At 39.9% G+C, this 26768-nt stretch overlaps 1 protein-coding gene across 2 annotated transcripts; it reads left to right on the top strand.

The window, feature by feature from the left end:
- Nucleotides 1-2051: 2051 nt before the first annotated feature.
- BNIP3L (BCL2 interacting protein 3 like) lies at nt 2052-24487 on the top strand. Of its 2 annotated transcripts, none has more exons than XM_063310863.1 (6): nt 2052-2124; nt 10989-11175; nt 16819-16891; nt 18386-18489; nt 19647-19796; nt 21366-24487. In XM_063310863.1, the coding sequence occupies exons 1-6, from the start codon at nt 2079-2081 to the stop codon at nt 21412-21414; spliced, it is 609 nt and encodes a 202-aa protein (XP_063166933.1). In that variant the 5' UTR covers nt 2052-2078; the 3' UTR covers nt 21415-24487. The 2 variants fall into 2 exon arrangements, with proteins under 2 accessions (XP_063166933.1, XP_063166934.1); XM_063310864.1 differs by lacking the exon at nt 2052-2124 and adding an exon at nt 4956-5184.
- The last annotated feature ends 2281 nt before the right edge of the window (nt 24488-26768 follow it).

The following is a 26768-nucleotide window of genomic DNA, read 5'->3' as shown; positions in this document are numbered from 1 at the left end:
CTCCAATGTCTCCTGGACTCCTTTTCCCTTTTACAATCCCTTTCTCCAGCCCTGTGGTGGTGGTGGTGTCTAGAGAAGACGAAGAAGAAGAAGAAAATGAAAAGCACATGAAATGGGTCAGTGGTCAAGGAGGGAGGTCTCTTGCAAAGACTAAAATGTTTTAATAAAATGTTGACTGCAATCACTCCTTGCCATGTCTGGCACTGAAAATGAAAAAGGAAAAACGTAAGGGGGAAAAATATACTGAATAAAAATGTCGAAGAACGGCAAATTGTTTTTTTTCCTTTTCAATCTACCTCTTTATATTAAAAATCTTTTTTTTAAAGTTAGATACATGATAAAATGATCTGATAATTTTAACCAGTATTTTCATGAGGAAAGGGAGAAGCAGGGTTTTTTTAATGACTTCTGTATGAAAATGTTAAAGACACTTCAATATTTATCTGCAGTTTCCATTAAAATAGCTTCTTGGAACACTCTTAGATTCTGCTTTGACACTGAATAGCAATTCCTTTGTCTCATGTCATCTGAAGTCTGAGCCTTCTCCCTTTCTTCCTCTTTATTAACAAAATTTTGTCAGAACTGGGAAGGGTCTGAATTTTGTGGAATAGTACTAAAGTTTTATGGGACTAATTTTTTTCATGTGTTAATCCCTTTGTCCTAATTTCAGTGAATGCCTTGTTTCAGATTCAAACTCACACAACAGTGCTTTTCTTTTTTTTAAAAAAAGAATTAAAGTTTCTTGTTTTTAAAAAGAATGTCGTACCAAATTTAATATGAAGTGATTTGAATAGGTAAAAAAACGTTACATTCTGGACAACCCCTATGCTTATTATGGCTACCAAGAACTTGAACAGAATTGTAGTTTGACCTTATACTGTAAGCATTCCTCTTTTCATGTGGCTTTTTGAAACATTTGCCATTATATTTGAAAAGTCACAGTGATCAGAAAATGCTTCAAGTCCCCAGGTAGTTCCAATAGTAGCTCTTGGCATATCATTTAAAATATTTATGCACCATATTTAGTGCTCACCTACTACCTATCTCCATTTTTAGGTATAGTTCCCAAGCTTTCTGTAATCCCCGTAGGAAGCCCAACCTAAGGACAGCTCCTCTGAAGGCAGTCAGCCTTCCTTTTAACATGATAAACCAGGCCATTTTTTCAAATGGCTGTATTTTTATTTATTAGTTTCAGCAGCTGGCCATAGGTTTGTGTGGATGGGAGTGGTGGTATCATGATGCCCCATGAGTGGGCTGGAATGATTTTATGTTTTTATTTTGGGGAACAACTTTGATTGTTTTACTATTTTAGGTACAGCAAGCCTGGTTGAAGCGTTTCTTGCTTTATTTAATTTGCTTTTGGAAACTAATAGGAAATCACACTAGCCAATGCTGTGTGGTCATTCTCACCACTTTCTCCTTTCAACTAAAGATACCAGGAATTCACCTTAGGACCTTTTGTATGTCAGATAGGTCCTCTACCACTTAGCACAGTCTGCCCCACCAATGAGGAAAAAAGTGTGCTGGCCCATAGTGTGTGATGGTTTCTAATCCCTTACACAACACAGGTATATGAGCAGACCAAAGCCTGAACAATTACTCCCTCTCCAGAATGACTGGCATTGGATTGTTGCCAGACCCCCTTTGTTCCATCTGCATGGCCAAGGGAAAGCATTCCAGATTTTCCAAAAATGCTATTGAAGTGCAATGCAAAGTGGGTGAGAATGAACCTATATGTTCCAAACGATATTCAGAAATTCAGCAGTGTATTTGCGCAGCCTTTCAGTAAAAAAAGGCTGGCATCCAAATGCTGTGCAAAACTATACAATTGACGCTTATTCCAAGTTCTGCACTATATCGCTCGAAACCACCCCTGGGGAAAATTGTTAGTAGCCTGTGGGATCTTTAGGTATGGCCCATAGGGGGAGGAATCTCTTTAGACACCTGAGATCACCATCATTCTTCCAACTAGTATGAAAGGAGAAAAACAACGCCCGGTTTACAATCTTAAGAAAAAGAGGGGACATGGAACTTTTTATTAGCTTAAATAAAGGAAACAGCTTTATGTATTGTTTTCTATGTTCAACAGGTGCTGTTCTATTTTCAACAGTGTTGTTCTTACCTGTAAGTATAATCAAAATCTCAGCATTGAATAACAGTTCCAATAAGTTGCTACATATTATACCCATGTACTGGTTTAGGTAAGGTTTAATTATCTGTGCAAGTAAAAAATGGAACAGCTTTGTGCCCACACGTGCTGCCCATTTGTTCCTCCTTTCTTGGTGCAATCAAGAATTATGATTACCTTCTTTGGAACAAGCCAGGAAACTCAGTTTCAAACGGTATTTTAAAATCATACCATATTCTGAAATTGGTAACTATAGAAATTATGGTTAATTGGAAATTCTTGGTTGTTGGGTCATGCCAAGATCAAGCAAATAGGCTGAGTGTGTGGAGAAAGACTCATTAATATTTTGGACTGTTACGTTGAGATAAAATAATCCCAGTGTGATTAATATCCCATTATAATCGTCTAACCAAATTTGAATTGATGCATTGCTTTGAGCAGAAAGTGCTTTCAGAAAAGGTTAGTATGTAAAAGTGCAAAAATCAAAACAGTGACTATGTACATATGAACAAACTGGCGGTATATTTGGGGGAAAAATGCAGAACAGGTGGATCGATTGCTCAAAATAACAGTATAAAAAAATGATCTTTTTGGGCCTAGGACAATAGAAAGGTGTGGCTTAATGCACTTTGTTCCTCCCGTATGTTCAGATGTTGCTTCTTTGTTCTGGGGGACATTTGGTGGGTTTGGGTAAATCACATGATTTTGAACCATAGGGTGATAACTTCACAAATCACGGCTTGTGCAACAGAACTGATGTAGCACACGCTAGCCCAGCACAAATGTATACCTGTCTAAACCTTTGCATGTTTTGTAAATACTTCTGGTTGAACATGCTGATAGAAGTAACAGATAAACTAGTCTGATCAAGATTCCTGATAGCAATTAAGTTTATACAGCTGAAGGCATTTCTGAAGGTGTTTCTGCACTCAGCACCTACAGATCCAGAAGGCAACTGGGTTTCCGGAGACATTCGTGGACTAGGAATATGTGTGCGCCCATATTCCCCCCCTACTTTAGCTTTATTTATTTTCAGGTGACTGCCTCATAGGCGGGCAGTGATGTGCCTATTTTCCGATTCCTTATACAGAGTAGTGGAAGCTTGAATTCGGATGGACAGCTCCTACTCACGCTGGTTAAAGGATACTGGATGTTGTTACTCTGTCTTTCCTCCCAAAGATCCCTAAATGAGGCAGGGCAATCGCACAATAAAATCCTTGGCTGGAAGCATCCGTCTACTCAGAAATATGCCCCCCAGAAATAGCTGGTGAAAGTAAGTAGAGTAGCCAAGTTGTGGTTAGGCAGTGTTGTATTTATACACACATACACACAAACAGAAAGACTTGAATTACATTTGGAAAACATGCAGAAGGTAGCAACCAAACTGATCAAGGGAACTGGGTATCTTCTTTACAAGGAACGGTTAAAAGCTTTGGGATTCTAGTTCAGAAGAAAAGAAACTGAGGAGAGACATGTTCAAGGAGTATAAAATCAGGAAAGGGGGAGAGTTCCCCTACCTCTGAAAATATTAGGAATAGGGTCTTCCAAGCTGGCCAGAAGAGAGAGAGAGAGAAGAAAACACTTCACACAGCAGGGAATTGCCGATGGAATTCTTTATCGCAAGGCACAATGATGTTGGCTGCTACCTTGGATAGCTTTCAAGGGAGAATCAGAGGGCAGGTCTGTCAAGAACATTATTCTTGAAAATTCAGTTTCACCTCCAGGTTGTCTCTAGATGCCAATTACAGAGGGGACAATGGAAGGAAAATGCATTACCTCTATCTGCTTGTGAGAATCCCAGAGGCATCTGTTTGGCAAGGAGAAACAATGCTAGCCCTGTGTTTCTCAACCTCGGTAGCTTTAAAATGTGTGAACTCCAACACCCAGAATTCCCCAGCCAGCTTGAGAAACACTGCTATGGACTAAGATAGATCTTGGCTTGATCCTGTATGGCTATTCTTTACAACTATAATTTTTTTTGCATTTTAAACATGTACAGAACCAAATTATCCATGTTAATTGAAAATGATTTACGGTCCAGATCTGGATAGGGAGGAGCTCTTAGCAGTAAATTGATGGACACATGCAGTAACAGTACATTTGAAGCAGTTTCATTTGAACAGCCAAATTACCTTCAACTCTGTCCCTAAGCTTCAGGTTAAGTCCCTCTGCTTTGAGATAATGGAGTGTGCAGGGGTTTGTATTTATAGAGCTTTTTTTTAAAGTACTATAAAACTAGAGAAAAGAGAAAACATGTTTTGTGCATCAAACAAAGTTTGTTTTAAAGTATCACTTCCCCTCTTTGTTATTAACAAAGAGAAAAAAAAGCACATTCCTGGATGTCTGTTATTTTCTAGGCAACTTTATTTGCAGCACTTGTAAATAGTTTGTTACTGTTTACCCTTCGGGGATGTTTTCCAGCTTTCCTAGTTTGGATTTCCTAGTGGTCCCCTATCCAAGCAGGAGTCAGGCGCCACCCTGCTAAGCTTTTCAAAGCAGCCAGAGTCACCGAGGTGCTGCACCCACTAACCTCAGGCTAGTCACGAAGAGGGAGACGTGCATTTTTAATTCTTCCGTTTATGAGCCCCAAGCTGCAACCCCAGTTCGGCGCGTGCGCAGCAAGGAAACAGAGCGCCGGGCTGGGCGAGGACGGGAGTGCGCATGCCCGCCCAGGGGGACGACGCCCCCTCTCGCCCGGGCTCCGAATGGCCTACGTGAGGAGCGTCAGGGAGGAAAGGCTCCAGCTGCGTGAGTGGGCGGGGCCTGTGCTCCGCCTGGGGGGGCAGGCTTCCACGGCGCCTGCGCAGCGGGTCGGCGGAGGCGGGGTCGTTGGGCTGGCGTTGGGGAGCGTACAGATACCCGCTCGCGATCCCAGCCTCGCTGCTGCTGGGTTGGTGTTCGGGAGCTGCCGCCTTTCCTCCGCGCTGTCTCGGACGGACCAGCTCCGCGCTCGCCGCCGTCCCGCGCCGCCATGTCGTCCCCTCAGGACTTGTCTCATCACAACAACAACAACAACCTGCCGCCCGAGGGGACGCCCACCGAGCCAGGCCTCAACAGTGAGTGGGCTGAGGGCGGGGCGGCTCTTCTCACCTCACCCTCCACCCCCCCCGCGCGCGCCAAGCCCGGAGAGTTGGGGTCCCCTTGAGTGGAGGTTAGCCCCCCTCCGGGCCCGTTGCTTGGCCGGGATTGGCTGGTCCCCTGGCCGCACGAGAGCCTTTGGGCCAATGGGAGAAAGGGTGGCGGACGGGGCGGGGGCGAAGGGGCGCCTGAGCGGATGGTGCAACTTTCCCAAACCGGAGTCTCCTGGAAGCGTTGGACTACAATCCCCATAATGCCTAGGCGCCAGCATGGGGGTTGGCGGGGAAAGGAGGGCGATTGATTAGACTGATTGCGCTGAGAACCGGTTTCTTCGGGCGGCTCCAGGTGGGGTAGGGATCCCCCGTTTGATCACTACAACAACCCTGCGAGGTCGGTTGAGCTGAAAGGGGGTGATTGGCCTGGCGCATCGGGTGACTTCTAGCCAGCTGGGGATGCGAGTCTGGATCATCTGCCCCTTGCCTGTACCTTTCACTGCACTGGTTCAAAAATGGGAGGGAGGGCAGATGCAGATGATAAGGAAGGGGATGAGGGGCAAGAGTCCCACTGAAAGAAGAGGGGCTGGAAGCGAATTTTCCCCAACCTGGAACCTCCAGCTTCGGAAAATTGGAAGGGTTATTGCACCAGCCATGATTTTCGGCCAACGTTGCCTCTTTATGGCTTCTCACAGTGGCTGATACTTTTGAAAAAAATAAAATAAAGCCTTTCTGGATGAAAAACATATTAGGTGTTGTGCTCACTTTTCTTTTAAAAAGTCAGTGACTCGCTTTATCCTCCCTGAAAGCTATCAAGGGTGATGTACTGCCCCTTTTAAAATAATAACTGTGAAACTTTTTAAAGTACTAGGCTAAGGGCATACAGGATTGGCCTTAAGTCTGTGTGGTGTGCTGTTTTATTTGCTGTTCTTTCTTTTTGTTTGGAATAATTGTGCATCCAGTTTTCTGAGGTTTGTTATTTCATGTTGTTTGTCTTTTAGTGCTGATGCTTGAAGAAACTTGTTTTTCCTCTCTCTCCCCCCCCCCCCCGCCCAACTTTTGCAATATGCCACAGGGAACTTAGTTACTGCACTGGATTAATTCTACTAGTCAGGTTGAAAAGTGGCTGCCCTTGTATGGTAGATTCCTGCCAGATTAAAAGGAGACAAACATGAATGATTGCTATGGAATAGTCATCCAAAAGGAGAGTCATTCCTTTTAATAGTGGGAGGTTTATGGATAGAGTTGATGAGGTGATGGCATGTGACTGGCCTCAGGGTATTATAAAGCCGAATGGAATTGGACTTCTCAAAAGAAGTACAAATTGGTGATACTTTTTTTTCCCCTTGGATAGAAGGAACTGGGAACTTGAATCCAATTCCTGTACCCTTTTAAAAGGGTTTAATTAAGGAAACTTGTATGAACTTCCGTAAAATAAGTAAATATATAAATGGGCTTTAGTTGCTGGGGTTGCAAAAAGAGTTTCACAAATAGGTGTGAGGAGTAAATACACCTATAGTAAGTTATGGAATGAAAGAATTGTGAATGGATGTGTTTCAGTAGAGTAACTTGTTTATTTATTTGCTAGTGATCATAGATAGAAAAGAAGGAGCTACAGTGGATGGCCTGGGTAGGAACTAGAGGGTGTGAGAATGTGTTTATTTAGCTGCCAAGTCCTGTGTATAAAATATTACTTCCCTTGTATTCAGATCAGTCAGCTCCTCCGTTGTACGCTTTTGTTCAAGTTGTGGAGAAGCATCCAGATAGCTTCAATTTGTTGTGTATGAATTTTAGATAACTCTAGTGCTGTCTTTTGTTGTTGTGGTATGAGTTTTTGTTCTTTAACCAGCATTCTCTGATTTATGGTCAGTGTTGTGTTAACGCTGGTTAATGTCCTTTCTGAGTTGGATTGTGTTTGTGGCCTTGGCAATATGGTTTTTGTTAACTCGATTTTAGCCCTTGCACATCACCTAGAGCCACTTTTGGGAGATGGGCAGCCTTATTAATGGTTTAAATAAATAAATAACCCCTTCGGTTTGGATTTTGTGGTGAAAGGGGATGCATTAGTATAACAAATGCAATTGTATTTATTACATTTATATCCACAATCAGAGGTTACTGTCAGCTGTATTTTTACGGAATACTGGAACTTGGTGTAAATATTCCTTGACTCCATATGATTTTCTCAGCAACATATACTAGAAAGTGAACATACACAGTTCAATAATTGTTTGGGGGAAGTTGTTCCTCTTTTGCTGAGATAGCAATATGAATAAAAAACTTGTTGAGGGAGAGTAAAATTAAATATTGCACAGTATAGTTGAAGGGAAAAGGTTAAGAGGCTGTTATCTTTCTGTGTTCTTTTTCGTCATTCAAGGCCCCTTGTTTTCATGTGTTAGTTCTTAGTATGTTTAAAGAAAATGCAGTTCCATAATGGTTCCAGGGGAAATACATAGAAATCATTCATATACAGACAGGCTTCCTTAGTGGAGACTCCCATTGTGTGGAATAGCCTCCTCGTGGTGATGTGGATGGCCCCGACTTTGCTGGCATTTTGCTCTCAATTTACTTTATTCAGTTTTATAGGTACCTATTGTGCTTTTATTGTTGATTTTTTTGAAGATTTTTTTTTTAAATTTTGTGTACTTTTTTTTAATGTTTGCTTTGATTTTGCCGTATTCTGCCCAAAGTCTGCTAGGAATTAGGCAGGTTACGAACATTGTTAAATAAATACAATACAGTACAGTACAGGACTGCTAGGAGATCCTTCAGTCTTGTGGTTAGAATATACACACACATATAAAGGGAGGGAATGTGTATATTTACAGAGAGGTAAACCACACTGAAATACCTCTGTTAATCCAGCAGGGTTTTACTACATTCGTTCTTTGTTACAATTTTGTATGTATAGAACCTCCAAACACAGGAGCAAATAGCATCCACATGACAGTGAAGCATATGGCTAAGCAGTTGTATAAATATCAGGAAGTAGTCATGAAATTACTGTGGAATTATTTGTGCATATGATATACAAAATAGCTGTATATGCAGGCACAGGAGTGGGCAGAAGATACCCTTGGATTTAGATGTAGATCTTTAGGTAATTTGTAGAAGATAGGGGAGGATTTCTGACTGCCAATTGCTTAGTAGTGACAAATCATTTCTTTCTTGCCCTAAATTATATTGCTGAAATGAAGAAAACTAGAGATAATAAAGAACTGATTTTTATTTTGAAGTATTTTTAGCTTTATTTTGCTGGTTACGCAAGACAAATTTGATGGGTCAGCATTCTTTTAATTCCAAATGTATGTCTCTGGGGATTTTGCTATAATTATTGGATCTTTTGTTTTTTTAGTGTATTCTCAAACATGTTGATTCCCCCTAAAGGTAAAGGTAAAGGTTTCCCTCGACGTAAAGTCCAGTCGTGTCCGACTCTAGGGGGCGGTGCTCATCTCCGTTTCTAAGCCTTAGAGCCGGCGTTGTCATAGACACTTCCGGGTCATGTGGCCAGCATGACGACACGGAACGCCATTACCTTCCCACCGAAGCGGTACCTATTGATCTACTCACATTTGCATGTTTTCGAACTGCTAGGTGAGCAGGAGCTGGGACGAGCAACGGGAGCTCACCCCGCCGCGCGGTTTCGAACCGCCGACCTTCCGATCGGCAGCTCAGCGGTTTAACCCACAGCGCCACCGCGTCCCTATTGATTCCCCCTACCCACCCCCCCAAAAAAAGTCAGGACATTCCTTGGCAAAAGTATTCTGCAGTAACTAAGTGAAAAAGAAATGGGGATGAATGAGAAACAACAAAGTAGCATTGTTCTGCAAATTTAGGATTTGAATGGCCAGCAATTGGAAGGAACCTTGGTATATGGATCATTGTCATAGCAGAATCTCAGTTCTTTTGAAAATGAATGGTGATTTCACTATTGTAGTCATACAAAATTGTTTTTATAATCTGTTTTTCTAAATACCAAGATTTAGAATGCTGAAGGAATATCTGATATTTCCAAATGTTTAAGCCAGAAAGCTTATAGCATAATAGGCTTATTTATATATTATGCAGTTTTTCTAGCAAGATTGTCCAGATTGTGTCTTTATATCTGGACTCTGCATTTGTTACCTGCCAGCCATGTACAAACTAATAAGGAGCTTATTATCTTCAAGTGAGCTGATTTTACAGTGGATTTACCATTTCATTTATTTGTTAAATTTATAATGTGGATTTTGTTTACAAGTTCAAAACATCATACGTAGTACTCCTATACACCCTTCGCTTCTCCTATTTCTCCCCACAACAACAACTCTATTAAGATAGGCTAGGCTGGGAGAGGGACTGGCCCAAAGTCACTCGTGGAGCTTCCATGGTTAAGGGTAGACTAGAACCTGGGTCTACCCCCCACACTGGCTTTTGACTTTCCTGATGATCACTAGTAACAGTTAAACCCCCTGATTTCAACTAATTAGATCATATATGCAACCTAAGAATTCTGTCCGAAGCATGGATACAGAAGTTTGCCATGACAGACTAATATTTGAAGGAGAGGGTCTCGGAATCCTCCCACCTGCTTTGATGGGGTATTTTATTGTTGGCTTTTTTGAAGACATTATTTTTGCTGCTGTCTTGTTGCTGCTACTCTGTAGCTCTTAACATTCTGATTAGATGGTGATAATTTATTTTGGACAAAAGCCAGCAACTTAAAATACTCTACAAACATTAAATGTCCAGACAATGTGTTAAAAGAGATGGTGACGTAATGACATAAAAATAGTGGGAAATGATTTGTTCTAGCTGTTGTGATCTGGATTACCTATTCTGTTGGTGACTCCTCAATATTTCTTGCCATGCTCTAAAAGCTGTTGTGTAGAACACGGGTAAGAATACATCTGGCCAGGAAAGCTTGCTAATAGTCATAATAAGTTTATTGTGTAGACCCTTAGTATGTTTGCAGTATAACAGAACATGCTTGACGTTACCATTCCTGAGCCAAAAGCGTGAGTGTGTCCTCATAGGGAGGCCTACAATATTAAATTTGCCTTCCAACAAAGCAAATGGAAGAACGGTCAATCAAGCCTAGTAGAAGATTGTGTTATATTTAGACAATTCCAAAGTGAAAGGATATTTGACTGGCTGCGAATGCTGCTTTAGTCTCAAATTCCAGAGTAAAGCTATTAGGAACTAAATTCAGTTGATTCTGCCATTCTTGGCCTGGTTTCACTGTTTAAGAAGAATCAAGACACAAATTCTAGAGATAGGCCATGTGTCTGCAATTTAACTAATGGGATCTGCTTATAGCCTAAGTGGAATTTGACGGAGATCATTAAAGTAGTCAGGCCCATTGGATAGAAGTTAAGTTTTAACCAAAAATTAAAAATTGCCACCCAAGCATAAGTCTCTACCTTAAGTAGATCAGCCTCCAGCTGAAGATAGCATTTGTGGCACATTGGGATCTGAAGCACTGTTCTCAGAAAGTTGAACTGAACACATTACAGAGTATAACGGTTGGAGTATGGACTTAACTGGACTCCCTACAGAAGCTGAGCTTTAAGTAATGTGATAGTAACCGACATGAAACTGCCTCCTCCTACATGGAAGAACCTTAAAATACTTGCAACAGCTCTCTGCTGATGGTACTGTATTTTCTAGACTCTCAACTGGGGCATGAGATAGTAACTCCAGATATTTAACCTGCTCAGTGGTGTTCCCCTGGATGTTCCAATTAAGTGATAAATGCTCTCTTTGGAACTGGTTCACAGTTTCTGATGAGTTATCTGACTGTTCAATAGGTTCCTGGGTAGAACTGCAGATGAATGGGAATGGCAATGACAATGACAACAGCAATGTAAAAAATGGGGGTCTAGAACATGTTCCTTCTTCATCTTCCATCCACAATGGAGATATGGAGAAGATACTTCTCGATGCCCAGCATGAGTCCGGACAAAGCAGTTCAAGAGGTAGTTCTCACTGTGACAGGTAAGTGGGGTTTTTTTACATTTTTAAAATACTTTGGAATGAGTTATTTTTTGCAACTGTTATTACTGTCATTTCATTTCCTGGAATGCAGATTTAGCTGGATGTATGCCTCATATTAAGCCAGGGTCCATATTTATATAGGGGTTGCTGAATAAAATGATATAAAAATTGTCTCATTACTTTTTAAGAACTTTCAGCTTTTATTAAAGTTTCTTGTAATATATAAGGCAGGCTTTGAAGGACATTCTGAAAGACTGGAAAAATCTCATTCAGTTGGGTGTCTGCCCTGTATATTCATTTTTTTAAAAAAAAACAATCTACTGCTTATTTTGATGAGTCTTTTGCAGTAGATACTTGCTATTTATGGAATACCATGTATTTGGATGGGGCAGAAACCAGTTTCTTTGCTAAAAACAATTATGTGGGCCAGAATTCATAATGGTGAATTCATTTTGCTATCTTTTATTCTAGTGACAATAAGCTAAACAGGACACTAAAACTACAGAATTAAAAAGTCAGCCCTTCATCAGTACACTAGGTCTTTGATATGTTATATTATATCTGTGCCCTCAAATTGTCGGCATCAGTTAAAAATAATTGTCTTTGTTGCTTAAAAGTTTGAAGCCTCTTTTAGTAGGATGCTACTTGTGATCTTGTTTTTATTGTGTTGTGAAGCAAACATTCACCAGATCGCCGAAATTGTATCAATTAGAAATTCATACTATGGCATCGTGTAATTATTTCATACAAGAAATTCTCTAAATATTATCGGTAGTCGCAAAGGCAATGAAGGTAATAAAAGCAACACTTTGGTTTTTCAAGTATTATAAAAACATACTTCCTTTTTTTCAATAACCAAATTGTAGAAATAGAAGTGTGTTCTGCCAGAGATTGTTCATCTCTTAATATCATGTACATCTGATGATTAATTCTCTTAATCAGTTTAAAGATTAGATTAAAGTCTTAAACTATCAGTTTCAGTCTGGTGTTGGTATGTTACTTACCATGGAAGGGAGCTGGTTCAGGAGTTAGGCACTGAATGATTTAGTGATGTGGAGGTGGGTGTGACTTTATTTCCTCCCAGGAAGTAGCAGAGGAGGAGCTCAACTCCTATAAAGAGGAATCCCTTATTAAAGGAAGGAGCAAGGGAAAGGCACATAAGCAGAGACAAGAAAAGTTTTCCAGTCAACAAATGTGAAAGTATATTATCAAACTGGCCATTACCAAAACAAAAAACAGAAATTGAATCTCCTGCCCAAAAGAGAATTGCTTCTTAATGCAGACTAGACAGAAGAAAAAGATTCAAGAAATGTGAATGCTAATTATTTTAAGCAGAGCTCGCATTTAATACCCGGTAGTTGCTAGATTTTTTTCCCCCCATAATGGCTTCTTAGCTTTTCTGCAATAAATTACTGATCAGAAATTCCTAGATATTTGTGTGCCTGGTTAGGTCATTTCAAACCAACTTGCCAAGGACAGTCTATCAGCAAATGACTTTTTCTTTTTCCCTTTTATTTTTTTTGCTGCTGTTATCAACTTTGAACATAAACTTTAACTGCTTTTGCATTCCACTGAGGAAGCACCAGATAAAAATTGTTTGAATTGTAGTTTCTAATTTAGAGGAGTCCCGCATAACTGCCTTCAGCAAAGGATCGTTACCTTGTCGTGGTGCTGGAGCTTGAGCACCTCAACGATGCCATGAGCTAAACCGTGAAGGGCCACCCAAGACGGGAAGGTCATGACAGAGAGGTCAGACTAAATGTGATCCCTGGGGAAGGTAATGGCAACCCACCCCAGTATTCTTGCCGTGAAAACTAAATGGATCAGTACAACCAGAGATATGTCGGTATACCATCGGAAGATGAGACCCCCAGGTCGGAAGATGGTCAAAATGCTACTGGGGAGGAACAGAGGATGAGCTCAACTAGCCCCAGACGTGATGACGCAGCTAGCTCAAAGCCGAAAGGACGGCTAGCGGCCGACGGTGCTGGTGGTGAACGGCAAATCCGATGTTCTAAGGATCAACACACCATTGGAACCTGGAATGTAAGATCTATGAGCCAGGGCAAATTGGATGTGGTTATTGGTGAGATGTCAAGATTAAAGATAGACATTCTGGGCATCAGTGAACTGAAATGGACTGGAATGGGCCACTTCACATCAAATGACCACCAGATCTACTACTGTGGACAAGAGGACCACAGAAGAAATGGAGTAGCCTTCATAATTAATAGTAAAGTGGCTAAAGCAGTGCTTGGATACAACCCAAAAAACGACAGAATGATCTCAATTCAAATTCAGGGCAAGCCATCTAACATCACAGTGATCCAAATATACGCCCCAACCACAAATGCTGAAGAAGCTGAAGTAGAGCAGTTCTATGAGGATCTGCAGCACCTACTGGACAACACGCCTAAAAGAGATGTTATTTTCATCACAGGAGACTGGAATGCTAAGGTGGGCAGTCAAATGACACCTGGAATTACAGGTAAGTATGGCCTGGGAGAACAAAATGAAGCAGGACATAGGCTGATAGAATTTTGCCAAGACAATTCACTCTGCATAACAAACACTCTCTTCCAACAACCTAAGAGACGGCTTTATACATGGACTTCACCAGATGAACAACACCGAAATCAGATTGATTACATCCTTTGCAGCCAAAGGTGGCGGACATCTGTACAGTCGGTAAAAACAAGGCCTGGAGCTGACTGTAGTTCAGATCACGAACTTCTTCTTGCACAATTTAGGATCAGACTAAAGAGATTAGGGAAGACCCACAGATCAGCTAGATATGAGCTCACTAATATTCCTAAGGAATATGCAGTGGAGGTGAAGAATAGATTTAAGGGACTGGACTTAGTAGGGGGAGATATGCCCAATTAAATGCGAAATTCCAGAGGTTAGCCAGAAGAGATAAGGAATTATTTTTAAACAAGCAATGCATGGAAGTGGAAGAAGACAATAGAATAGGAAGGACAAGAGACCTCTTCCAGAAAATTAGAAACATCGGAGGTAAATTCCAGGCCAAAATGGGTATGATCAAAAACAAAGATGGCAAGGACCTAACAGAAGAAGAAGAGATCAAGAAAAGGTGGCAAGAATATACAGAAGACCTGTATAGGAAGAATAACAATATTGAGGATAGCTTTGACGGTGTGGTCAGTGAGCTAGAGCCAGACATCCTGAAGAGTGAGGTTGAGTGGGCCTTAAGAAGCATTGCTAATAACAAGGCAGCAGGAGAAGACGGCATCCCAGCTGAACTGTTCAAAATCTTGCAAGATGATGCTGTCAAGGTAATGCATGCTATATGCCAGCACATTTGGAAAACACAAGAATGGCCATCAGATTGGAAAAAATCAACTTATATCCCCATACCAAAAAAGGGAAACACTAAAGAATGTTCAAACTATCGAACAGTGGCACTCATTTCACATGCCAGTAAGGTAATGCTCAAGATCCTGCAAGGTAGACTTCAGCAGTTCATGGAGCGAGAATTGCCAGATGTACAAGCTGGGTTTAGAAAAGGCAGAGGAACTAGAGACCAAATTGCCAATATCCGCTGGATAATGGAAAAAGCCAGGGAGTTTCAGAAAAACATCTATTTCTGTTTTATTGACTATTCTAAAGCCTTTGACTGTGTGGACCATAACAAATTGTGGCAAGTTCTTAGTGGTATGGGGATACCAAGTCATCTTGTATGCCTCCTGAAGAATCTGTATAACGACCAAGTAGCAACAGTAAGAACAGACCACGGAACAACGGACTGGTTTAAGATTGGGAAAGGAGTACGGCGGGGCTGTATACTCTCACCCTACCTATTCAACTTGTATGCAGAACACATCATGCGACAAGCTGGGCTTGAGGAATCCAAGGCTGGAGTTAAAATCTCTGGAAGAAACATTAACAATCTCAGATATGCAGATGATACCACTTTGATGGCTGAAAGTGAAGAGGAACTGAGGAGCCTTATGATGAAGGTGAAAGAAGAAATTGCAAAAGCTGGTTTGCAGCTAAACCTCAAAAAAACCAAGATTATGGCAACCAGCTTGATTGAGAACTGGCAAATAGAGGGAGAAAATGTAGAAGCAGTGAAAGACTTTGTATTCCTAGGTGCAAAGATTACTGCAGGTGCTGACTGCAGTCAGGAAATCAGAAGACGCTTAATCCTTGGGAGAAGAGCAATGACAAATCTCGATAAAATAGTTAAGAGCAGAGACATCACACTGACAACAAAGGCCCGCATAGTTAAAGCAATGGTGTTCCCTGTAGTAACATATGGCTGCGAGAGCTGGACCATAAGGAAGGCTGAGCGAAGGAAGATCGATGCTTTTGAACGGTGGTGTTGAAGGAAAATACTGAGAGTGCCTTGGACTGCACGAAGATCCAACCAGTCCATCCTCCAGGAAATCAAGCCAGACTGCTCACTTGAGGGAATGATATTAAAGGCAAAACTGAAGTACTTTGGCCACATAATGAGAAGACAGGACACCCTGGAGAAGATGCTGATGCTAGGGAGAGTGGAGGGCAAAAGGAAGAGGGGCCGAACAAGGGCAAGATGGATGGATGATATTCTAGAGGTGATGGACTCATCCCTGGGGAAGCTGGGGGTGTTGACGACCGACAGGAAGCTCTGGCGTGGGCTGGTCCATGAAGTCACGAAGAGTCGGAAGCGACTAAACGAATAAACAACAACAGCATAACTGCAACCCAACACATTACAATCATTTTTTAAACTGCAGATATATCAATATTGGCTTCTTCCTCAATGGAATTTATATAAAGTAGTTTCACATGAATTTATTCAATTTAGGGCCTGTCTTTCTGCTCAGAAGAGAATTGAGGTTGTTCTTTGTTCATCAGGGTTCTCTTAACACCACTGTTCCCCTTGGATAGACAAGCACTACCTGTGAAGGAACAGGTCCATGATTTGGTGGTCCTTCTTGATTCCTGCTCAAGCTGCAGGTAGAAGCTGCTTCAGATGGGGTACTAATTGCAGTCTTACCTGCTGCAGGAGAACCTGTCTACAATAACTCTTGACCTCATTACCACTTGGTGAGATTAGCACAATGTATTTTGCAAGGGGAAGACTTTAAAGACTACTTGGAAACTATAACTGGTCTAGAATGCAGCAGCCTACATGTTAACTGACACCCATCACTGGGGGCCTGTGACTTTAATTCTCTAGGCCCTATGCTGGGTATAAGTTGGTTTCCGAGTACAGTTTAAAGTGTTAGTTTTAACGTACGAAGTCCTTTATGGCTTGACAGCAGGTACTTGCAGGACTGCCTGTTCCAACTTGAATAAGTCCAACCTACTAGATCTTTTAGTGAGAAATTCCTTGTAGCCCCACACTTCTGACAGGTAAGGGGAACCAAAAGTAGGAATGGTGTCCTAGTGGAAATCAGGCCATGCTGGCTGGAGAATTCTGGGAGTTGAAGTCCACACATCTTAAAATTGCCAAGGTAGAGAAACACTGCTGTAGATGTTTTATTGCATGAGCCACTGAGAATTGTCAGATTTTGATAGGATATAAAAACACTAAATAAATCTTTAGCAATAAGTGGAAGTGGAAATTTAAAAACAATGCTTTCTGATCACATTTTATAGAAATATTAACAGTGACCATATTCTTTTCCATAGTCCTTCTCCTCAAGAGGATGGACAGATAATGTTTGATGTGGAGATGCATACAAGTAAAGACAATAGTTCTCAGGTATTTTTCTCCTATTCACCTACAGTTCTCTTTGAGAAGATTACTGGTAGTCCTTGCTTAACCACCACTATTAGGGCTGGCATTTTAGTTGCTAAGCAAAGCGGTCATTAAGTGAATCCAACCCGATTTTATGACCTTTTTGCAGTGGTTGTTAAGCAAATCATGGGCATTAAGCAAACCATGTGGTTATTAAGCGAATCACATAGTTCCCCATTGATTTTGCTTATCAGAAGCCAGCCGGGAAGGTAAAAAATGGCAATCACGTGACCACATGATCTTGAGATGGTCATAAATGAGAACTGGTTGTCAAACGCCCAAATTGTGATCACGTGACCATGGGGATGCTGCAACAGTTGTAAGTGTGAGGACTGGTTCTTAGTTGGTTTTTTCAGCACTGTCATAAGTCTGAACCATCACTAAACAAATTGTTGTTAAGCGAGGACTACCAATTTTAAAACTGTATGCCAGCAATGAGTTTCTATTCACTGTCTGATCTTGAAAAACAATATAATCTCATTCTTGTATTTTTTTTTTCCTCTCCTCTCCTCTCCTCTTCCTTCCTTCCTCCCTTTTTGTCAGTGGGGACGTACTCTTTATCTATTTAAGATGAAGTTTTTCTGCTCTTACAATAGTTTAACTTCTATTGTTATTAAATGGCAAGAAGTCTTTGCTAACATATTTGTATACCTTTGTGCCTCCCAAAAAAGTTGTCTGGCAGCAGCTGGTCTTTTAAAACAGCTTCAGATATATGTTAATTCTTGTGGTAGGATAACTGAAGTTTTGAAGAAAAATATTACTTTTGTGGATTATGATCATAGAACATTAATTCTAATTAAGGATGTTGATCTAACCCATAAATGTTTTAAGTCATATTTTTTGGAAATCATTCTGTAATAAATTGCTAGAAACCTATACAGGTATTTGTTTAATCTCATGGAGACGTATATAATCATTACAATTATACTTAACTGCTATCTAGGATTTCAGGATCTTCAGGGTGTTGGTTCATTGTAAACTGATTCATATAAGTTTGTGCAATGAAAATATGATTAAGCACAGGAAGAGAAGATGACCAGGCAAAGAGATGAGTTATCTTTAGACAAATATATAACAAATAGACTTCTGTCATTTGTTCATTTCAGTTTGTCAATTTGTGTTATTTTCCCAGCTGTGTTTTGAGTCCTTGCATAATTTCAGACCAACGTGATGTCTCGTGTTTATTCTTTGTATTATGATCATTACTTTTTAAAATAAAAGAATATGTTAGGTATAGCCATGCTGTGGGCTATGTAAGCAAAGCACAGTTTCTTATAAATAGTATAAAACTGGTTCAGATTAAGTCTCTTTTAGTTGTCTTTCTTGAACTGAATTTTTATAAGACTGTCAGAATTGCCTGCATAGCCTGCTTATCTCCTGATCAGTGCTCTGCAGTAAATACCAAGAGGAGCAATTGAACTGAATGAATTACAGAATTTATCCATTATGTATTTTCAGTCTGAAGAGGAAACAGTAGAAGGTGAAAAGGAAATGGAAGTTTTGAAGAAAAGTGCTGACTGGGTATCAGATTGGTCAAGTCGACCTGAAAACATTCCTCCCAAGTAAGTTGGAATCCTTTCTAATAAATGCACTTTAGGAAAAATTAAATCAAATTCTAAGTTTCATGTTCATGATAGTATAAATTTCTATCACAACTTCCTTCAACCCATCCTTATTAGAGTGCTCATATTGCAGAGTATCTTCTCTTAGGGGTCAAAGAAAGCCACATCCCTTTATGGCACTTCTGGGTAAGGAAGGAAGATAGAAATTAGGTTGAAAACTCTTTTTACTCTTTCCCTTGCTTTGCATCAGCCTCAGAGTCCCTGTGAAGATGTGCTCAGAATTGAAAATGTGTTTCCCTATCATGCCCTAGTTTTCCAGAGGTTTCTGCCAAATCATTTCAGGTTGACAGTAGTTTGGCAAAAGAAAACCCAGAATCTTTCTGTTCCCTGTTTTGGCCAAAACAGGGAAAGAGATTTTGGAGTGATTTTGGAGTGATTTGTGGCATAATCTTTGCATAATTCTTCTCATTGCTCTGGCCTTCCTCGCCTAAGGTTGAGTATAGCAGAGCCACTAAAGGTTGCTCACCATTGTGTTCCAGAGAATTATCCATCAATTTGCTTAGGTTTTGTCGCCTTGCTTGTTAACACAAGTAATGCTGTGTTTGGCTTCTAGAGATGAGTGAAACTTAGCAGGGGCTCTTCTTGATATAAATTGCCTACAATCTTCATAGGAATGAAAGGGGATGCTTTGTTCATCAGCAGCATGAGAAGTTAAGAGTTTCTCCTGTGGACCTCTGCATCCTGATCTCATCATGTATTCACAATGGGAGCAAAATTGTTCCATGTTTGAAAATACCATTGAAGAAGTAATTTAGCAAGACTTAGTAGTTTCATCGTGGTGAACTAGTTTAGTTCCTCATTTCTGTTAGGACTGATTTAATGTTTATTGGATGCCCAAGAATGTTGTGCTGTTTTAGGATCCTTAAATGTGAGGAGACATTCATAACAAAGTTAAAAGTGAGGTCTGACACACAGTATTCTTGTTATGAAAATGGGATGTTCTCCTGTCAGACTTCTTTCGTTAGCCACTGTTCCATGTTTTCATATCTGTTAAAAGGGCTTTCCATTACAGCTCTTAACTCTTGGTTTATTGTTGTTTTCAAGTACCCACATTCAATATATTCTATACAAAACCATCCTCTTTTTCCTTCTCCCAGGGAGTTTCACTTCAGACATCCTAAGCGAGCAGTGTCTTTAAGTATGAGAAAGAGTGGAGCCATGAAGAAAGGTGGCATTTTCTCAGCTGAATTTCTTAAGGTTTTCATTCCGTCTCTGTTCATATCTCATGTTTTGGCTTTGGGATTAGGGTAAGTATAAATACATATATCGAGTGATCAGAATGATGTGGGCTTATTTTCAGCAGTTCTTAAAGCTTTGAATTCCGGAATTATTCCCAGCAACTTCCAAGAATAACGCTAGTGGGAGTCCCAGTGTTTTTGGAAAGGGAACAAAAATAAATTTATACACGGCTAGAAAAATGTTACATAGCACAGTTAGTACTGGACCATTTAGAATGAGAGGCATTATAAAATCAGCTGCAAAATTGTGGGGAGAAAAGCCCTAAAACATTTTCCCCATCATTCTACTGCAGTTGGAAAATAAACCCCTGCTGTTGCTTTTCTGAAATAGTAACCACAGCTCCTTCTGGGTTTCCCTGGATCTCTGCGAGCATGTTCTTTTCCAGTAACAACTGATCTTGAGTAGGAAATGCTACGTTAGCAACAGAATGCAGAATAAACTGCAAGAAGGGTTTGATTAAAGGATGGTTATACATTATGGGTGTTATGACAGTTTCCCCACTACCCAGTTTGAGTTACCCCGATCAAAAAATTGTTTTGGGACTTTTTGGTGGTGATGAATGGGGGATGCATTAGCAAAGATACATCAAGCTCTGCTTAGCTGCCACTTAATATTCCATCTTGAGGGATCTTTCATTAAGGGGCTCATGTAGGAATAAGTAGTAGCAACAATTATAAATGTGTTTGTCACTTCGGTCATCTTGTATCCATCACTGATAAGCAACAAGCAGAATCCCTAAGCTCTCTTAAGGAACAGTTGTCAGATTTTAGTATGTTTTAAAAATCTATAGATACAATTTTCATGTTTCCTAATATCATTATCATGATTACTTTCCTTTAAAAGCCTAATTTGAATGGTCCCAGCAATGCCTTTATGTAGTTTCTGTCTGGGAAGGAAATTATAAGTGAGGCGTGGTACTTGTGGGGTCTACTTTGTTATATCTTGTTTTAATTGGAATCTTGACGTCCATGCAAAAAACATAGAGTTAATGACTCTTTAGCTCTGGAGTTAGCTTTGCATATCAAAACCAAGGAGCTTATAGTATTTCCATGCAAAAACCTACTCTTGATCTGTTATATTAACAACCATCCGTCACTGGTTGTATGCTCTAGAGAATTGAACATATGTGCTATTTTCCAGATTTAATAAATATAAATAAAAAAGCAAGCAAAATGCTTCATGAATGCAGGAGAAAAGCGTGCACAGTACCATGTGCTTTTTCCGATACCAGCTACCTACTTCTAACTAAAGAATTGGGAATAAGAGGCCCCTGCCTGCCTATTGAAAATAACCCAGACATATAACAGAGCCATGTCTACTTTCTTTGCCTACTGCTTCTGCAGAGGCTAGTGATAATTTTCCTCATGATCCACATTAGCCACACACCTTGTTTGCATGCCTTGTGAAAAATTGTATGAGTGAGCACCTGATAACAAGGTCCTCTTAATATGTTTCGATTTTCTTTGATGGGTGTTAGAATTGCAGCATAGATCAGAAGAATAAAGTAAGCTGAAAAGTTCTTTGGGGCAGGGAGCACATATAAGTACCAATGTGCTTTGCTTTGCATTTCGTTACAGTATCTACATTGGAAAGCGACTGACCACACCTTCCGCTAGCACTTACTGAAAGAAGCGGTGCACGAATCCTGGAAATCCTTGTGATGATCTGTGAAGGAATTAATGTCGCACTAGTACCTTTGGAACTTGAGACAATTCTAAGCATGACCTTCCTCCCCTTCCCCAGCCTTCACCTTGTTTTTAAATATCCAGGTTCCACTAACTCTTGGAATTCAGTATTGTGTTGGAACTCTGTGAAGGTGTTTCACTAGTTGTCTGTCCCCGACCACCTTCCGTATCCTGCAGGACACATCAGAGTTGCCTAACAGAGTTTACAGCTGCCTGTATGTCGCAAGGGCTTCTTTCAGTGCAAAATGCCACCAGCAAATTTTAATCGTTATCAGTGATGCCTCTGCCATCTCTCTACTACAGTAGCAGATAACCTGCCCAGTGCGTAAATGAAATGTTCAGTATAACAACCCCCATACTTAAAAGACACTGAGAATTAACGGAAGCTGCTTGTAAAACAGACTAAAAATAATTGATAGGTTTGTTTTCTTTCTGCAATTTATTTTGCAGCTGTCTTGAGTTTTTAATTTTTGGGGGGCAAAAACTTCACAGACATCAAAAAGAATTAGAATTTGATTCCTCGGCAAGTTTGAATACCAAGTAACTATCATTAGTTTGTGTTTCCATGAAGTAGTGAATTTTATTTCTGATAGCAAAACTTGGCCAGCATCTAGGTTTTTAAAAACTATTTCATTATTTGCATGTGAAGAAACTTCTAGTATTATTTAGCTTTTTATTTAATGGAAGTCTTCCTTTCAGAGTAGTTTGACTTGAAGTATTTTTGAAGTATTTAGACTCTGTGTAAAAGGAGATGCCTGTATTCTAAAGCCACCTGCAATTTACAGAGAGAATTAGTTGCTTCAATAGATGCTTGAGACTTCCTACTTGGGAACAGTCTTGCAGTTCTGTTTTTTTTTAAAAAAAAGGAAAAAAATCCACGACATTTTGAGCTATCTTCTGTGGTTGAGTTCTATTTCTTCCATCTTCATGGTTTGAATCTGTCATTGCAATTTCTGAAATCCTAAGGATTTTGGTATCAAATCAGATCTTTATTACAGTCATAGACCAGCATAAAGGATTTTGGTAATAACTTAGAAATCTCACTAATGGGAATACTTTGCATTTTTTTTCTTTAGATACACTTTTTCCCAAACTGTGAAGCTTAATTCAAATTTTTAAAGTTTACATAGACCAATATTCCTAAATAGATTTATGTTTAAACCTATAGTATAGCAAGAATTTGAAAGCTCTCCTTCAAATTGAGCTCTCTCCTGCATTTCATGGACATGGCCCTGTAGTTTGCTTGGTAGCAGTAATAGCAATAGCTTGCTATTGCCTTCTTCCAGAATGTGTTTTTGACTTCTCCATTTAGTTGACAGCTCTTTGTGGTTCTCCCATCCAAATAGTAACCATGCCCAATGCTGCTGTAGTGTTTGACCCCAGACTAGATTATCCAGGTGCTTTTGTGTGTGTGTGTATACATGTTTGTGGTACCTGCTGAGATATTTTCCTGCTCATGCACGTACTCTGCATGTTAATCGTAGCAGGAGGTAGCACCTGGCTGACGGCCTGGGCTTGAAAGGTAAGCAAGGTTGGGTCTGATGAATATCTGGATGGGAAACCACCTAGCAGTACAAGGGTTGCAGACTAGACTGGGGAGTCAGTAAATACTGGAAGAAGCCACTGACTGGCTAATTCCACATTGTTGCCAAGAAAGTTACAGGGGCCTGTTCGGGAGGTCCATCAGCCAGTAAGCTTGATTGAGGAAGGCTTCACATGGTACATATTGAGGTAAGCATGGCTGATTTTAAAACTAGCAGAAATCAGTAGATTTTGCAATAGAATGTATTAGACTGACAATAGAGCATATACAAAATCTTAAGAGGTGGTAGACCTTCGAAAACTTAATAGTGCGAGGATGTTGACTAGTACCACTGAAATAAGTGAAATGTGTGAAGTGGGGAGGATTTTCATGATATCCATTCCTAAAATATTTTTGTTTCAGCCTGTAACTTACTGGAGATCTTTCTCTCTTTCCCCTTCCATCCAGTAAGTGATGCATATTCTTGATAACCTGTGAGGGTTTTGTTTTGTTTTGGCCCTTTCAGCTTTGAATAATAGCACTTGTATTACTTGCAACTATATATTTATTTCCTGTGTGGATATTGGAATAATTTTGAGGTGATTAAATAGAATAAGGATTGTCTAAAACAACAATTAAAAACCAAGCATGAGTTGAGTTAGAAGACCCAACAGTACTTTTCCACACCATTTATTTTATTGCATTTTGTGACAGTTGGAACATGACATCTGTATGAAATTTGGACCACGTTTGTTAAAAGGCAAAAAAAAAGAATGCTTCAGTCCTGTCCAAAGTACATTATAATTAATCTGCAGAATGCTCTTTGGTAAGATGGAAAGCCTATATGCTTGTGAATCAACATCTTCAGGAATAATTTTCAGGCATCTGTGAGATTAAAACTGATGGAAAAACATCATTGGCATTTGTGTACCTGATCACTGTTGAACTTCTTGCCATGCAGTGGTCCGAAGCAGTATTTATTAATAACTGAGTAGAAGCTTGAAATATCCCGACTTTTTATATTACAAAATGGACCAGATTGTTATAATTTGAAAGAGATATCAGTTGTAAAGCTTTGTTAAATTAAACCTTGTTAAGTAGCTTTATACTTGTTTACAGTTTGAGGGGAAACACAGGCCTCATTTTTCTAACGATGAATGAAAAATGGGATGTGACATCTGTACATAGGATCAAGCAGAAATGCATAAACTCGCACATTAAAAAATGCAGAAGGCTGAACTGCAACACTAAACAAAGCAAACAAATTCAATGACTTACTATTTTTGAAAAGTGAAAACCGAAAATTATGAGAGAAATCGCTTTAAAAAAGTGAAAGATATATTGCTGAAATTATTGGAGTTAAATGAGCCAAAGTGATTATGCATTCTTCATCTTTAGTTACCACTTTGTAACATGATAATATACAGTTTACAGTACATGTATAAGGTGTAGCTATAAAATTTTGTGCCATTAAAGCTGTCACAAAACTGAATTTTCTTCTGGTTGCTTCTTGTCAGTGTTTTACACAATGTATTTAGATGATTGATTTCTGTGGCTGCCATGAAACATTGTCAGGATTTCTTCATAAGGACCATATTTAGATGTACATAGTAAGTTTTTTGTTAAAGCACTAACTCTTAACATTTTTGTAACAAACGTGTTCTGTGCAGTTACAAATACGTAGCACAAACTTGTAGAGACTTGAAATTGGTTGTTAAATGTCTTGTGTAACTGCAAATGCAAGTTTGTTGCTCCTGGGAGAAAAACAAGCTTACTCTATTGAGTTAAACATTACACGAGCTAGTATTTCACCAGCATCCACTTGGAACCAAATCATATTAGATGTCCTGTCTTTGTATTGTTTTATTCACTTGGCAAGGACTCTGTCAAATCTCCAGACTACATGTGTAGTTTTAAGACTCTGTTATGCATAGGCTGGGATTCAAAGATCTGTTAATTGCTTGAAGATTATTGTGTTCCCAATTTGACTTTTTCTTGGATTACCTAATCCCTAAGGGACGCGGTGGCGCTGCGGGTTAAACCACTGAGCTGCCGATCGGAAGGTCGGCGGTTCGAAACCGCGCGGCAGGGTGAGCTCCCGTTGCTCGTCCCAGCTCCTGCTCACCTAGCAGTTCGAAAACATGCAAATGTGAGTAGATCAATAGGTACCGCTTCAGCGGGAAGGTAACGGCGTTCCGAGTCGTCATGCTGACCACATGACCCGGAAGTGTCTATGACAACGCCGGCTCCAAGGCTTAGAAACGGAGATGAGCACCGCCCCCTAGAGTCGGACACGACTGGACTTTACATCAAGGGAAACCTTTACCTTTACCTACCTAATCCCTACATCATGTTGCAGACTGTACTTGGGTTAGCTTCAATTTCAAGGAGGTGTAGGTGAGTCTCCTATTTGAAAAACACGCTCCCAATCTTCTCACCTCCTTTAACTAGAAAATCACTGGCAGGAAAGTCCTGGGTTGTAGGTGAATGGCATACCATTATGGGCAGAACTTTTAAAGAATGGCTGTAGCAGAAGAACAAGGGCAGATTGGGTTATAGGAATGTGTGTTCCTTCGCCTATAGGCTGGCCTTGGAAAGCGGGGACATATTCGTAAGAGTTTCTCCTGCAGATTTTAATCTCCAAATGGATTTATGGAGCCATAAGCTCTGTGGGGCTTTAAAAGTAAGAACCAACATCTATGATTGGACCTAGAAAAGGCAGCTAATAAGATAATTGTAAAATTAATCGTCTGAACTGGGATATATGCTTGGCCTTTAGTTTAATTCATGGAACCATATGGAAGCAAAATGCAGCCTGGAATGTGGTAGTGTATAAGGGAGGAAGAATCTCAAATAAGGAATATATCTGTGCAAAGTGGAGTTACCGTTTTAAGGAATGGCTGTCCATCAATAATTAGGAACACTACTAATAGAAAATGTTCTTCTACTTGACTTTGATAGAATATTCATACCAAGGAAGCTTACAATCCGGTGAATGATACCACCATATTATTCCTCTATGGGGTGAGATATTAAGTCTAGTTCTAACAAAGCAGCAGACTACAGAAGTCTCCCTTGAGATAGATATGTATCTTAGTATTTGCAAAGTAAGACGGATGCAAGTATGTCTTAAAACTACCTCCAAAATCTGTCCCTCATTTCAGTGAACTTCCTGCAGTACATAATGTTGAAGTTTGTATGTGACATCCTAGTTTTATTCACTTGTGACCAAATACAGAAGGTTGGTTTTATGTGGCAGAAAATAACCAGATTTGATTTTGATTTCTTTGTTCGCTTCTGCTTTATTTATTGAACTGTGATTAACAAATATTGCCAGGTAACTAAGTGACACAAATCCATGATAATTTTCACTAGCCATGTGTTCCTTAGATGCATTTAAAGCTTTTGATCCTCTGGAATCAGAGTTTTTAAACGTATTAAAGAAATTTAAATTTGGGGCTGGCTTTTGCATTTATGGACCAACTAAAACTCAGATAAGATTCAATAGTTTTGACTCAGATTCTATTATGACTTTAAGAAGTTCTAAGCAAGGCTGCCCTTTATCACCCCAATTACTCAACTTAGCTAAAAGCACTTTGATAATAAAATATTTGATAATAAAAGCACTTTGATCCCGTTATCAGATTTATGGGATAAAACTAGGCAACAAGATATCGTTCAAATGTTTTGGCGGATGATATGGTTCTGACTCTCTGGAATGCCTCACGTTCAGCTAACTGTATCAAGGAATTAGAGGAATTCACAGAGGGATC

The sequence above is a fragment of the Candoia aspera genome, chromosome 9 (genome assembly GCF_035149785.1).
Source record: "Candoia aspera isolate rCanAsp1 chromosome 9, rCanAsp1.hap2, whole genome shotgun sequence".
Classification (NCBI taxonomy): Eukaryota; Metazoa; Chordata; class Lepidosauria; order Squamata; family Boidae; genus Candoia; species Candoia aspera.
Note: the sequence above shows the minus strand (reverse complement) of the source record. Positions and strands in the feature narration are given on the sequence as shown.